The sequence below is a fragment of the Leptonotus elevatus genome, chromosome 12 (assembly GCF_054856555.1).
Source record: "Leptonotus elevatus isolate MCC_2025b chromosome 12, RoL_Lele_1.0, whole genome shotgun sequence".
NCBI classification, from domain to species: Eukaryota; Metazoa; Chordata; class Actinopteri; order Syngnathiformes; family Syngnathidae; genus Leptonotus; species Leptonotus elevatus.
In genome coordinates, this window is record NC_141250.1 from 21,249,935 (window position 1) to 21,265,542 (window position 15,608).

The 15,608-nt window shown below is 40.2% G+C and overlaps 2 protein-coding genes across 5 annotated transcripts in view; one reads left to right on the top strand and one right to left on the bottom strand.

The window, feature by feature from the left end:
* Nucleotides 1-1,822: 1,822 nt before the first annotated feature.
* Nucleotides 1,823-15,608, bottom strand: part of LOC147165004 (uncharacterized) — a 39,830-nt gene continuing 26,044 nt past the window's right edge. Inside the window, exons 43-62 of the mRNA XM_086091305.1 lie at nt 15,526-15,588; nt 14,353-14,415; nt 13,186-13,248; nt 13,046-13,096; nt 12,902-12,937; nt 11,949-12,011; nt 11,119-11,181; nt 11,002-11,034; nt 10,865-10,901; nt 9,662-9,673; nt 9,076-9,569; nt 8,012-8,114; nt 6,704-7,405; nt 6,257-6,356; nt 6,126-6,181; nt 5,155-5,421; nt 4,305-4,385; nt 3,996-4,055; nt 3,694-3,879; nt 1,823-2,579 (exon numbers count right to left, since the gene is read on the bottom strand). Of these exons, the coding sequence (XP_085947431.1) occupies nt 2,539-2,579; nt 3,694-3,879; nt 3,996-4,055; nt 4,305-4,385; nt 5,155-5,421; nt 6,126-6,181; nt 6,257-6,356; nt 6,704-7,405; nt 8,012-8,114; nt 9,076-9,569; nt 9,662-9,673; nt 10,865-10,901; nt 11,002-11,034; nt 11,119-11,181; nt 11,949-12,011; nt 12,902-12,937; nt 13,046-13,096; nt 13,186-13,248; nt 14,353-14,415; nt 15,526-15,588 (2,574 nt within the window). The 3' untranslated portion in view covers nt 1,823-2,538. The remainder of the gene's footprint in view (nt 2,580-3,693; nt 3,880-3,995; nt 4,056-4,304; nt 4,386-5,154; nt 5,422-6,125; nt 6,182-6,256; nt 6,357-6,703; nt 7,406-8,011; nt 8,115-9,075; nt 9,570-9,661; nt 9,674-10,864; nt 10,902-11,001; nt 11,035-11,118; nt 11,182-11,948; nt 12,012-12,901; nt 12,938-13,045; nt 13,097-13,185; nt 13,249-14,352; nt 14,416-15,525; nt 15,589-15,608) is intronic.
* mlphb (melanophilin b) overlaps nt 8,013-15,608 on the top strand; it is a 110,968-nt gene continuing 103,372 nt past the window's right edge. For 2 of the 4 annotated variants that reach the window (XM_086090458.1, XM_086090459.1), the window contains exons 1-3: nt 8,013-8,142; nt 13,188-13,317; nt 13,684-13,743. The gene's annotated coding sequence lies outside the window, so the exon portion shown is untranslated. The remainder of the gene's footprint in view (nt 8,143-13,187; nt 13,318-13,683; nt 13,744-15,608) is intronic. The other 2 variants (XM_086090455.1, XM_086090457.1) reach the window with 1 other exon arrangement.

A 15,608-nucleotide genomic window follows, 5' to 3' on the forward strand; every position in this document is an offset into this window, starting at 1 on the left:
TTTTTTTTTTTTTTTTTTTCAAACTTTCCAGTGGGCGCTACTGAGTGATTTTTACCAGACTCAAAGAGCACCTCACCAAATAAAAGTGGGGGGGAAATCCAGTGTGTTGGGCTAACACTCAGCCTGCTGGAGTTCCAGAATTTAACAGCTTACTGCTGCTCAATCTGTAAGTCATTTATTGCCCCCTCGACTTTTATGGCTCTTGTTGGAAAGACGCATCGCCAGCAAGTGTGAGTCATCGGCGTTCGGACGGCTGCACGTGCGCCGCTTGAGCAGTTTGAGTTTAAAAAAAAAAAAAAAACGGCGAAGGAACCAGTGCTCCTATCATTTTTTTTAATGTCTCGCTACTCATCAGAGCAGTCAAGCCAACCACAATGACATGATCACTGGAATCATCTTGAAGTTGTCCATTATTCCAATAAGTCGCCATCTTCAGTTGTGAAAATTGAAGCCATGTGTTAATGATAGCGATAGCGGGCAGCACGTTTTGCTCCGGAACAGGCTTGATTGTCTTCCATTTGTAACTTATGCAGATTCAACACATTCAGTGCTGGAAGTAGCAAAGCAGCCCCAGAAAAAAAACCTTTGTGTGTGTTTCACAGGAAGCACACCACAGACATTTACTTACGTTTTTCATGAACTGATTCATTATTTTTTTCCCTTACTTGCAAGCCAGAGTTGAGATGTTAATTGAATGGGGACTAATACAGGAAATGAAGAGTTTATTGCGATAGTATTTCAAGAATCCCGAGAGATGTAACATCTGGAAAAACTGTACTCGGTTGAGGGTGGGGAAAAAAAAGACATCCGCTTCTTTCTCACTTGGCAGAACAAATTTATTTGGATTCACTTTTTTCAAGCGTGATAACAAATACGGCTTTTTACACTGACGCCTCTCATGGATCAGCCATTTTCTAAATTTCTTATCCTGTTCTGGATTAGTGAGAAACTCTGGGTTTATCCAGATAAAACTTCTACTAAAAGGTGGACAATACACTCTAGACCAGGGTTCACAGAGTCCTGCGGGTTTTAGATGTTTCCGCCTACCAACACACCTGATACTAAAGATCAGGATCGTTATCAGGTGTGATGATCCGCTGATTAAATTAATCAGGTGTGCTCGTGGGCGGAAACATCTCAAACCTGCAGGACTCTGTACCCCGAGGACCGGAATTGGTGAACCCTGGTCTCGACCAGTGGTTCACAACCCCGGTCCTCGAGTACCCACACGGGCCAACGGACTTGTTTTTTTCGAATGCACGTCTTTGATTGATTCAAAAGACAACCAAAAGAGTGAGCATACTAATGGAATGGAAATCGATATTCTTGTCAATGCACAAGTAGAGAAATGAAATTAGTTTTTTTCCGTTTCTGATATAACTCGAGTGGATCTGATGATTTTTACACCTCTAGATTGTGCTCTTGGTTGAAATAAAAAGGCTACTGCAATGGAAATGGGTTCAATTTCCACTGCATCTTTAAACCAAGAGTGCCATATCGAGGAGTAAAAAAAAAAAAAAAAACAAGATTAATTTCTCCTTCACTGGATATAACCAAGACCATACGGATGTCCCTTGTGTCTTTAATGATTTAAAGAAGATTCCTGAGAGTCTGAGCACGGTTCGAAGGTGCCGTTTTTCTGACATTTTCCTGGATCCTACCTGAATCGAGTCCATCTCCGGAATTGGCCCCATCACCACCAAATTGTTAGCTGGCATATCCAGATGAGGCGCCCGCGTATCAGACAAAATAAAAATGAAAAACGATCAGAAAGAATTGGAAAAACTGATGCAGGGGGGGGACAAAAACCAGATGTTGAATGTTTATTAGAAAGTCTATTTTATTTTGTGTTCTATAGTCAGATGAAACACAAGTTTCAGTAAATGAAACGAAAACAAAGACAGCTCAAAAAATACATTCTATCTTGAAATTGCTTTGGTTTGTTTGAGGCAGTGGATCAAGAAGTGCACTTTCGTGTATTTGCATTCAAGCGGTCGCTAGCAATTTAACACAAGCCCTCGTGTAAACTTTTTGCGTGTGTGGATTCTGTGGCGAGGTCACAAACGATGACACGGGTATCGAATGACATGAAAAAGACAAAGACAAAAGCCAATCGGTGAATGTGGAATGTGCAAGCCAACACGACGAGCTCGGCGAGTGATTCATGCAAGTCCCGAATGTAGGCAACAATTTTTTGACCGCTTGCTTACGTATAAATCTGCACTACAAAAAAATCTGACGACTTGACTGTACAAAACAAAATGCACATCATTACCATCTGCAAAACAAACACGAAGTAGCACCAGTAGATAAAAAAACAAAACACAACAAAAATCATGCGGCAAATGGCGTTGCTTTTCATTTGTGATAGATGATTTTGTTTATTTTATTTAATTTAAAGAACCATCTGAAGATATTGGGGCGGGGTCAAATCCATTTGTGTGGAATCCAGTGCAGCCTCCATTCGTACAGTATGACCAGTGTGGATTGTTCTCCTCAAAACACAGGTAAAGGCTGGCCACGGGTGCGATCCGTCTCCTATGTGCTTAGTGACGCCATCACCCCTTGCTTGATGGCAACTGGGGACAAACAGAGAAAGTCACATGGTTGCCATCCACATCACACACACACACTCAAAAACCCCATTAGAATCTTGACGATTTGACCCGAACCTCAACTGTATTCCAAATTTATTCAGTATTACTATGTAACCTTTCGCACGCGTTGAACGTTGACACTGTAATTAAACCAGCTTGGGAGACAAAAAAATGCAATTCCTTTCTTGAAAATGTTAGCATTTTTTTCCCTCAAAAATTATGAGTCCTCCCCCCCCCTGAAAGTATCAACCTTTTTTCATGTACATGACTTTTTCTTAAAAAAATATTTGCAATATTCTTGAAAAATTTCCTCAAATAACAGTCTTTTTTCTTAGTTTTTTTTTCTTGAAATATATACAATTTACTTAAAATAAATATACTACTAGTATACATTTTCAGAATTGTTTGTCTTAAAAAAAATGCACACACATATATGTATATGCATTTTTTTGAAAAATTAAAATTTTTCATAAATACATTATTTTTGGGGGAATATGTACAATTTCCAATAAAACAAGCTTTCCCCCCTCAAAATATGACGACTTATCCTGAAAATAAAAAAAATTCCCTTGAAAATGACTTTTCTTTGATACTTTTTTTTGTGAAAAATATAGTATTAATATACATGTATTTTCCAGAAAAAATATTCTACTACGTCCCAAAAATTATGCACACCCCCAAAACTAACAAACAAACAAAAACAAAATACAAAAAAACTTTTTTTTTTAAATGTCTTTTCCTTAAAAATACCCAAACATAATAACTTTTTTTTTTCCTGCAAAAAATTCCGGAATTTATTTCTTTGAGAGGTATACTTTCTTAAATTAATACACAATTTTTTTTCTTGTAAAAATTGTTCTACAATATGTTTTTCAGAAAAATATACTTATTTTAAAAAAAATCTGCAGAAAAGTCTAATAATATAGCACTTTTCTGCAACATTATATGACCATTCCTCAAAAAATTTGACTTTTTCCTTAAAAACAAAAACAGTTCTTTTATTTTTTTCCTCCCTCACAAAGCTCATTTGTTGCCTTTTTGGACAATGTGTCCTTTCATTTGACATGGGTTGTCAGCAGTGTGAAAACCCTCTTACCTGGTTTTCCACAAGCCTTGACGCACTGTTCGTGCGTGTCGAAGCGATTCTGGTTTCCGCCGCAGCCTCCGTACCAGAAACGCGCGCAGCTCTTGCTGGGCTCGTCGTAGTGCCACTTGAGGACGAACTTGGCGCACGTGCCCTCCTCCTTGGGCAGCTGGCAAACGTCCACGGCCGTGGAGGCCGCTGGTGATAAACCCAAGAGAATCATTGTCAGTCATTTAAGGTGAAAAAATGATTTTCCGGTTGGAATTGGAATGCAAAATTATGAGACAAGGAAATGGAAATGTTGAGGATCTAACCTGGAGCCGTGTGCTGCTCTGCCTTGCTCACTTGCTGCTCCTGAGGCTCAGGCTCCGGCACTGCACCCACAAAACGCATTAGAACAGAGTTCATACAAACCGTTTGGGTTTGATGTTAAACCATGATGATAATTATTTCAAACGTTTTATGTTTATTTATTTTTTTAAGACTATATGTAAGTAACAGGACGTAAATATGTTGCGTATACAATACATAATATATTTTGAGGGCTGCGCTGTTCGCATAATGGATGGATGTAAATACGTACATTCATGAACTAACGAAGCAGAGTGAGGGCGTGTACTTACCCGTTTCTGGTTTGTCCAGTGGCGTGTTTACTGGAGCGGTGATAACCTGGCTGCTGATGATTGGTCGCTGCGCTGCCGCCTCTGCACGTGACAAAACAAACAATGTTCGTCTTCTGCAGGGCCACGTTCAAATATTCAGCACTTTAAGCTTCAGTAGTAACCAATCTTGCCACAGTTACCCGGAAAGAATAAGTTACTGATTACTTACTTAATTACTTTACTGATTACTTAAAAAAGTTAATTACTTGATTATAAAAGAAACCAGAGATGGCAAATCCAGGTCCAGAAAGTTGAAACCCAGCCACAGTTTGACTTTAACTCCAGGTGTGCTAGCTAGCTAGCTCCATTGGTGCTCATTTACCTGCTAGGGAGATAACTAGCTAGCTATCATCAAGGGCCAAAGCCAAACTGTGCTAGCTAGCCAGCTCCATTGGTGCTCGTTTACCTGCTAGGGAGCTAGCTAGCTAGCTAGCACCAGGGGCTAAAGCCAAACTATGTCATTTAGCCCCAGGTGCTAGCTAGCTAGCTCCATTGGTGCTTGTATTACCCGCTAGGGATCTAGCCAGCTAGCTAGCATCAGGGGCTAAAGCCAAACTGTGGCAGGGTTTTTACTTTATGGACCTGGATTTGCCATCTCTGAAAGGAACTAAGATTACAAGTTCCTTTAATAGTAACATTGAACAGATACTGACAACCCTCCTGAACATGAAAATGACAGCCACTTTTGTCAAATCAAGTAATCAGTAAAGTAACTAAGTTACTTTTTCAAGGCGATTGTGGCGACACATTAACGCGTTAGCGGCATCACTGCTCGTAAGAGTGTCAGGATGTGAAAAGTTTGCAGACTGACTGGTGGTGACGATGCCCTTGTGGGTGGCGAGCACGTGGCCGTCGGCGCCGTGGCCCGTCACCACGGCGTGGTACGTCTGGCCACTTTCCAGCTTGTGCACGGAAAGCTCGGACGCCGACACGTTGGTCTTGACGGCCAAGACGTGGTCGTGCAGTCGCGTCACCGTCACTTGGAAGTAGACGAAATTCTTGGGATCCGGGTTAGTCCAGCGCAACTTGAAGCCGCTCCGGGTCACGTTGGACACGTGAAGCTCCTCCAAGTCCAATGCTGATCACACAAAATCGCAAGCAAGCAGAATTTGAGTGGGGGAAGACTTGAATAGTGAACTTTTGTTCTTAGGCAATCATTCAGCTACTTTTTATTTTATTCGATTTTTTTTTCTCTCATACTTTTATATTTTCTTATGCTAACCCCAACATTTCTTTGACTTTCACAATATTTTGGTACAAATACGTTTTGCGTTTTCTATCAATATTTTTGTATTTTGAATCAAATAGTTGTCCATATTCTAATTATGTCTCCATTGCATTTTTACTGTCTAGTATCTAATTACTATTTTTACATCATGAATATTTTTTTGTCTTTTATTTTCTTTAATTTTTAATACATTTGATAATTTTAATCTGTGTTTTATGTTATGTTATTTACTTTGGTCTTGTAATTTGTATTCTCACGTTAAGTGATTTTTTGCCAAATTTTTCTATTTTTTTTTTTACACATTTTCTGTTATTTTTGCATTTTTAATATAATGTATTTTTCTTTACCAATGTTGTGTTTTCCCCAAATATTGTTTATAATGTTTTTGTGCAGTATTTTGTTTTTGTTGTCTTGTATCTTATTTTTGTATTTATTCAAAAATATCCATACTTTTTTGCCCATTTGTATATTTTGTCTAGTAATTATTGTACAAAATTCTTCAAAAGAATGCTAAAAACAACATCAGTTTTTGCTTTTGTCAGAATGGAGCTTACCTATGTGCTTTGCTGGATTAGATTCCTGCTGCTTTTCGTGATGTTTTGTCTGACTCCTGTAAACGAGAAGATCACAATGTGATTAAGATGATCATGAGGCCGGTAATACAAAAAGAAACGAAAAAACTCACTGGTGTGCAAGAGTGGTGAAAGGGTTTTTTAGCGGTTGGTCGCTCTGGAACCACTTGCAGTGTTTGGACACTTCGGGGGACATGAAGAAAGCGTTTTCAACTGCAAAGGAAGACAAACACAATTAGACAGAAAATGACAAAACCACTGAAAAATTACTACAGCAGAAATAATGTTACAGTACAAAATTTGGGTCAGAAATGTTAGTAAAAAAGTAATACAAAATGAAAAAATATTCAACAAAAATGGCAAACAACAAAAAATTCTAATAAAAATATACATGCAATAGAAAATTCATGTATATTAGAGAAAAAATAAAACTGGATGAAAAATATCAAAGAAAAATATTGTATTATAAACATTAAATATGTATACAGTAAGAATAGAAAATATTTATTTGAATTGAAAAATATTAGATCTAGCAATATTGTAGTAAGGCACAAACTTACTGCTGATGTACTTTGGCAACATCTGTCCAAAGGTGAGCATGTGCTTGTCGTAAAACTGCGTGATGGCGTCCAACCTCTTGAAGAAGACGTCGGAGGGCTCGCTGGCCATGCGGGCCAGGACGCGAGCGTCGTCGGCGCTCAGCTTCTCGCCCACGCCGAAGATGACCAAAAAGTAGCCTCTGCACTTGATCTCGGTGGCCACTCGCACCAGTCGCTCCTCGTCCTCCTCCACGCCGCCCGTCACGAAGAGCGTCAACACCTTGCGGGGGCGCTGCAGCGGCGCCTTCTCAAACACGTGCTCCACCGTCCAGTCCATGGCGGCCGCCAACGAGCGTCCGCCTTCCAGCTGGGGCGTCTTGTCCAGCAGGAACTTGACGATACCCTCCGCCGACTGATGCTCGGTCAGGCCGATGTCCACGTGGACGGGAATTTTGGTCTGATTGTGTAGGAAGTGGTAGGGCGCTTGTTGGAGGACGGCCACCCGAGCGTGATGAGCGGACGTGTCGGGGCTGGAGGACACTTGCAGGTGCTCCACCATGTGCGCGATGTAGCGTTTGATCTCGGTGAAGACGGCGGGGTACGTGCTCTCGGAGCTGTCCACCACGAAGCCCATGTCGATGTCCACGTCGGTCGCGAAAGACCTTCGGTCTCGACCGGGCGACGGCGGGATGTAGTCGCACATTTGGTCTGGTGCGCAGATGTCTGGAAAAGAGCAAGGCCCGTTCTTTAGATCTGGTACCACCTCGAAAAAATACTTGCATAAGATTAGTAACATAAAAGAAAAACAGGACCGAGTGAGCTGCAGTAATCGAACAACGAAAGTGCGCTAGCTTAATGCTAACGCACTGTGTAAAACGCCACACACAGGCTAACAAAACTGGCATCAATGTGGTAGCTATAGCCCTTTAAGGTACAGCTATTTGAACAACAACAGGAAAACAAATGTACACATGACAATACTCACATGCATATATTCTTTATCTTCTGTGAAAACTGAATATTACTTAATATAATTGTATTTTTTTTTGTGTGTATATATATTTATATATATATATGTACTGTATATTGTTGTCTTTTTTATTTTCATTTATTATGCATTATTTTACTATTATATTTTAATTTTTTAAATATAGTATTACTAATATTACTGTTTTATTAACCATATGAGTTCCAATTTTTTCTAATATTTTTTTTTAATATTTTCTTTTTTGTCTAACATTTTGGCTTTTTTTTTCTTTTCTAAAATGGGTCATTTGAAAAAATGTCTTGGCACACTGTCTCGATTTTGAAATTCTTTGATGCTCTTACCAAAACAGAGATGGCAGTTCATGACTTTTGTCATGACTGAATCGAACTGCGAGCTTCCCGGGCTGGGCAAGACGATGACCTGGGCCAGTGCTGTGTTGTTCACCTTGTGGGCCAAAAGAAAACAACATCAGGTCAGTTTATGATAATAACTGTGAGACATGTCAACTGACTGTCCAGGAATTCTTTTCAGACAAAGTCATAATGCATCATTTTAACAAAACAAAAACAATGCCTAGAACATCTCAACTTCATTTGAGGTTAATTCTGAGCACTCTGAATGGTGGCACATCTGCTGACTCCCATTCAACAGGAGTTTGATCGGTTAGTTCTGAACTAAGCCACATCATCAGTATGAGAGGGTGTGCATACTTTTGCAATCACATCGTCTCAGTTGTTTATTTTATACTCCCTTTATCTCAAAATTATTTTTTTAATGAATTGAATTATACAGCAAATAAGTCACATTAATGGTTGAAAATATTGAAATGATTGATCTTTGTTTAACTTTTTTAAATCACAAAAAATTGGCTTTTAAATAAGGCAGGGATGTGTAGACTTTTTATATCCACTGTAGATGGATAGAAGGATGGATAGATAATAGATAAAAAAAAGCAAAACAAAACAAACAAAACCTAAAAATAAACAACATAAAAACAAACACAAAATAAAACAAAACAAAAACAGAAAATTTTCCATAAACATAACAAAACAAAATGAAGCCAAATCAAACCAAACAAACACACCCAAAACAAAAAACCTAAACCCCAAAAAACAACAAAACAAAATCACAAAAAGGCTCACTCAAAAAACAAAACAAACCCAGATTGAATTTGAAGCCAAATCACACCAAACCAAACAAAAAAATCCCAAACACCCCAAAAACTAAATAAAAGAAAAAACAAAACCCAAATTAGAAAACCAAATCCCAGATCAAAAAAGCCCAAACCAACCAAAATCCAACCTCACAAAACAAAACAAAAAAGAAATCCAAAACCCAAAGAAAATCACAAAGCCAAACTCGTTTCGACCAGTCTGGGAAAAGGTGCTGAGGCCGTCACCGTTACCTGCAAGGCTCTGGCGAGGGCCCGGTCGTCGCTCTTGACCAAAAACAAGGTGGCGATGCCGGCGTCGTGGAGCCGCATGGCGGAGTTGGTGACGGCCTGCGCGTTGCCCACCGAGCCGCCCACAAAGAAGACGGCCACCTTCCTCACCAGGAAGCCGCTGCGCACCCTCTTGAAGGTGTTGTGCGCCACGAAGCTCATGGCCGTCTCCAGGCTGCGCCGCTTGTTGGTCTGCAGCGTCTGCAGGCCCTCCACGCGCCGCAGCAGCGCCCGCTTCTTCAGGGCGTCGGCGAAGCGCACCTCGGTGGTCACCTCGCTGTTGTAGAGCGCCAGGGCCACGCGGGCGCCCCTCGGGCAGTTGCTCTCCGACACGGTGATGCCGCTCAGCAGCCGCAGGACGGCCTCGCGCATGCCGTTGAAGGCCGGCCGGCCCACGTCGTTGGACGCGTCCAGCACGAAGGCGAGCTCCGTCGGGTACAGGGGGCACTCCAGCTTGCCTGAGCGAGTCCACGGGCACAGTTTTTTTTTTAATCATATACGCGCTCGGCGCGAAGGCTAAAAGTGGAAACGACGGCGTTTTGGTACTTACCGTAGCAGCACGCTGGTGACGAAAGGGAAAACAATGAGTTTAGACGAACGTTCGAGAGCATAAAATGTACACGCAGGACAAAGAGAAAGCAACGTCATGTAATTCTGCATTTTGTCTAATTTGGCATTCGACGGAAGAGGAAGAAAAAGGGTTGGCGCGATTCTCACTCTATTCTCAGAATTTTGACTTTTAATTCAGAATTCTGAGATTAAAGTCAGAATTTAAAGTCAGAATTCTGAGATTGAAGTCAGAATTTTAACTTTAATCTCAGAATTCTCACTTTAAAGTCAGGATTCTCACTTTAAATTCTGACTTTAATCTCATAATAAAGTGAGAATTTAAAATCAGAATTCTGAGATTAAAGTCAGAATTTAAAATCAGAATTCTGAGATTGAAGTCAGAATTTAAATTTAATCTCAGAATTCTGACTTCAAAGTGAGAATTCTCAGAATAAAGTTAGAATTTAAAGTCAGAATTCTCAGAATTCTGACTGTTAAGTGAGAAGTCTGACTGTGATGTAGAGCTATGAAGTGTGTGTGCGTGTGTGTGTGTGTGTGTGTGTGTGTGTGTGTGTGTGTGAGAAATTTGACTTTAAATTCTCACTTTGTTTTCAGAATTCTCACTTAAAAGTCAGAATTCTGAGATTAAAGTTAAAATTCGCACTTTAAATCAAACTTCTCACTTTAAAATCAGAATGCTGAGAAAGAAGTCAGAATCCTGCCAACCTTTCTCTTTACTGGCCTTAATCCTCTTCCATAGCATTCTGATTAATATTACATTTGTGGAATTAGAATTCAGCAGCAAAATCCATCCATTCCATCCATCTCAGGGGGCGGCCATTTTGCCACAGAAAATGACATCACAATTGCTCAGCCACTGGTACCGGCCAATCACGGCTCAGTTTGCAAACGTCACATGATCAAGCCCAGAAAACAAGTGAGCCGTGATTGGTCGTTACCTGAGCCTGAGTAGCCGTGATGTCATTTTCAGCGGACAGCAAGTGGCAGTGCAAGGCAAGATGGCCGCCCCGTGAGATGGATAAAAACAGGCGAATTTTGCTGCTTTTGCAATTCTGTATTAATCAGAACGATGTCACGTTGGGATGTGATGTTACTGTGAAAACTGGGAAGTGCTTAAATGGTGATAAGAAACGCACAAAATGTCTCCTTCAATTGTGTCGATGAATCGAACGTATGAACTTACGACAATTGTCTCTGATCTTCTTGACAAGGTCGCATTGCTGATGACAAAAAAACCAAAAACACACAAAACAAATGTCACCGTTGAGCTCTCATAAAATAACCAAGGATGAGTTAGTTCGTTGTTCGAGGCGTACGTACCACCACTCCCGGCCCTCTCGGTCCTTTCTGACCCTAAAGGCAGCAAGCAAAAGGACAAAATGTTAACGTCAACGTCGTCAACGTTGTGGGATGAGGCGCTTGGACGACGTCGCTTACGTAAGACCCCGGCCAGCCGACCTCTCCTTTCTGCCCGTTAGTGCCGGCATTTCCGGAGACGCCCTGGCGGGAAAATAGATTGCGGCTTGTGATTGTCACCAATAAATGACGGCAAGCTACCAACACGGGTTGGCCAATTCGTAGGATCCGGATTATAAATAATGAGCTCCACAGCATGATATGAATATTAGAGAGAAATGAACAAACACAACACACGCAACTGAAAAGAATGACACACGTTCTATATTGAAATTCAAGACATGCTTTGTTTTAGGAACGCTTTTAATCCCTACTTAGAAACACTAATTTACCATACATTGAAACTCTAACCCAATATGAAGCCCAACTTTGAAACCCTAACTCGTTTTTTTTGTGTCGCAATCTCCATCAATAATCCTTCCCAAAGATAACGTGAAGCAACTGCTGTTGTTTTTCTCTGTATGCTTAAAACGCAGGATGGGAAAGGATTGAGAATTTCAAGAATCCCTTTCAATGTTTTTTTTTATTTATTTTTTTTATAGCAAAAACGATGCCAACACTTCCTGTTTTCTTTTCTTCTTTCAAATTTGCATTGTGTTATATGCAAAACTGTGCCCCACCTTGTGGCCCAAAGTGGATAAAGGACAAAATTGAGTTGTAACGGGACCAACACAACAGCAATCAGTTATTTCTATTTGTCATAATATTTTTTTTCAGTTTTTTTAAATGTCTGAAAGTTTTTTTAAACATATTTCAGCCTTTTTAAACAATATTGTGTATTTTTCAAAAAAAAAATGTTTTATTTGTGCTTTAAATCATGCACATAGCTAAAGCATAATCTAGCAGTTTACCCTTTGTCCACGGTTTCCTCGAGGACCAGGTCCACCCTGGGTTCCTGCGTTACCGGCTTCTCCCTGCACGGTTAGAAAAAGGAGAACACACACGCACGCACACACACACACACATCAACAGAGAGCAGCTGTAGTATTTAGTCGGGGGGGAAATATCTTTGTACAGCTGCACATACTTTTTGGTAAGGGACATGACATGGCATATGTTCGTGTAGAATGTGTTTCCTGATGTTAACCAATGCCTGACCACTCGGGCTGGGTATCGATTCTAATTTCCTCAATTGATTACATTTCCATTCAAAAGAGTTCAGTTTGATTTGATTTAGATTTTTTCCCCTCCGATTCAATTCACCTCATTTCAATCCGATATCGATTAATTATGGAACATCGATTCTTCCTAAATTTCGAGGACATGATAAAAAATTCCACAAACATTAAATTCCAAATTAAATTTTCCAAAGGCAGTAACTGGTTAAATGTTTTAGTTTATTAATGAAAGTAACGCGTGTTACACAAACATTATTGCCATCAGCAAGGATGAGGTGAAAAAGGTTCATCATTCTAATTCAATAATTGTAAATATAAATTGAAAAGATTCTGAATTGTCTTTCATAAATGTAAGAACATACTTTTATTTAATTCATGTGAAAATAACATTTCGAGAAAACGGTAAGATATTTAAAAAATGGCCTTTAAAATTCTATTTTCTTATGAACTTAATGGGAAAAAGAGATATTAAAATAATCGATATCAGGCTCAAAAAGGAAAATCGATTTGATATTGATTATTCGATTAAAAAGAAATCTTTTTTTTTTAACCCAGCCCTACTGACCACCACCAAGAACTGTACAGAACTGTGACTTTCGGAGTACAGTTCCATTTACTCTAGTTTAAATGAGAAAACCAATCTGAAAAGAACGTTCTCATTTTCGGACCCAGCGCGTTTTGCTTACCTTTGGCCCCGGGAAACCCGGAAAGCCTTCGTCACCCTAGAGATGAAAACAAATCTATTAGGGTTATTATATCAAAATCATATCATATGATGTCATATATCACATTTGAGAGTATGTTAGTAGCGGCTGGCAAAATCAACTTGCCCTTCTTCCTTTGGAACCCGAGATGCCAAAGCCATCTCTGCCATCTTCGCCCTTGGACGAAAAAAAAACACCGACACATCCGTTTGAGCTGTCCGCCATCTTTCATCAGCATTACAAATACAAAACCCAAAATATCTTACAGGCTCTCCACGGAGTCCGAGGGGTCCGATGACACCTTTAACCCCGGGATCTCCGGGCTCTCCCTACGCAAAGACGTTGTGCAAAGACAGAGCGGGATGCACAGGAAAAAAAAAATGGTCAACATCTCTTGGGTACGTATCCAAAACTTTCATCACGATCTTTTTTTTGATTGTGTTTGCGGAGTGTTGTTAATTTGGTCAATGAAAACTAAACAAAATCATTTCATCAGCACACATTTTCCACCGGATGAAAACTAGACTCGACTAAAACCCTGATCAATAAACAATAACTGGGATTAAATCAGTATGCATTTTTGCCGGCTAATGGAGACGAGATGAAAATGTACTTCACGTCATAAAAACTGGACTCGAATCTATTTGACATTTTAGTTCATGAAGAAAAACGAGACAAAAATGATTTGATTTTGTAAAATCTTGTCTCTGCTAATCTGTCATGTGACACCGTCATGTGACACAGCCCCCTTTTCAAATCTGCAGCTAGCGAGTGCAACATCCACAAGCACGTGGGCCAGACGGGGGTGGAGTCAAAGTTGAAAGGTAAAAAAAAAAAAAGAGGGTCAATTATAGTTATATTATTATAGCATTATTATAACAAATCCAACAGCTATACCATTCCAACAATAATGTTAATCCGACCGCTAACTAATGCCGGCTAATTTACTAGCATGGAGCCATAGTAGCCATCAAAAAGATGAGAGAAAATTTCACGTGGAATAGTTTTCCGAAATGTTCAACATTATCTGCTGACAAAAAAATATAAAATGATTGTCCTGACTCAAACTGGACTAAAACATTGACCGTTTTTGTTGACTAATAATAAATGTTTTCTTTGACTAAAATGCTAGATTCATAATCGGGTAAAATTGGACTCAATCAAAACGGGATGAGGTCGACTAACAAGGAGGGTTGAAACTGGACTAAAACTGAGACAACATTTCAAAATGGCGGATAAAATGAACACGACTGCGGAGCGTTTTTTTTTTCCACATGCTGTTCTACTCCAATACGTTCCACGTGCGCGCTCAGTAACACGAGCGAGCGCGAGCGTGTGAGCGCGAGGCTCGGGGCCCGCGCGTGTTTCCAAATGAAAACAAGGCTGTCGTGGAAAGAACACAAAGCCGCGGCAACGTCGGTTCCAGTGCGTACCTTGCGACCGACGAATCCTCTTCTTCCCTTTTCTCCCGCGGCACCCGGGCTTCCCCCAGGACCCTACAAAGGAAAAATATGCCCACAACTGACTGTTGTGATTTTCAATATACACGGCAGTGCATCCGGAAAGGCTTGACGTTTTACACATTTTTTTTAATACTACAGCCTTAGTGCAAAATGTACGACGCCGTATTAGGGCCACGTATAAAAAAAAAAATTTTTGTGGGCGGCGGAAATATTTTTTAAAACTTTATAAAGTGGCAAATTTGTGACTTTAGAAAGTGGCAGATTTTCGAGAAAAAAACTCACGTAGGCGTACTACTCGGATGTTTGTGCCGATACTTTTCGGTCGGGTTTTCAAATAAGGAGATATGAATTGCTTTATCAGAGATGAACCATATCATGTTAAGCATTCGCACTTTTCAGGGTTTTTCCTGGCTCAAAATCAGGCAGAGGTGGTATCATCTTGACTATGATGGGTGACTACCGATACCAGGTATCGGTATCGGTGCAAATACCAGTCTTATTTTAAGGTATCGTACTCGCGGCCATACCATTATCGGCCGCCCTCCCGCAGCCATTTTACGATCAGGGACTAGAAATGAGAAATTATATGAATACAAAGCTGATTAATTTTTGCCATTTTTTATCTACAATTTTATTACAAATGCATCCACTAGTACATATTAAATTGTAAATACAGTTCAGCGTTGTTGTAAAACACTATTATGTTTATTGAATATACTGTGTTTTTATGACTTTGCCGATGGCAGGAGTGCGCCACCTATGCCTCGCAACCAGGAAGTGCAGTGTGCAACGGTTGCTCCATGATCTGTTTCTTCTTCGGTACAATAAAGTTTTTTAAAAGCAAGAGAGAGAGAGAGAAAAAATGTTTTTTTCTTTGGTGGTTGCTTTAGGTCTTTCTGGTGCACTGCTGTTGATGTAGCGCCTGCATAATGGCGCATACATACATGTAGCGTAGCCATAGTCTAATGTGAGGATTTGTTGTTGGTTAATGGGACACTGTTATTTTCTCGAAATATTACCCCCGCACTCTAAAAAATATATATATTTATATGCGGCCGTTGATTTTTTTTCCTCCCCAAATTGCACACAGTAAAAGTGTACAATTGTTTTTTGTAACAGAAAAGATCTGGCAGGCTCACTCACCCTGGGTCCAGGATTTCCGTCTTCTCCTCTGGGTCCTGGTGCACCGTTTGGTCCAGCTGGACCCTAGTCAAGGAGACAAATCA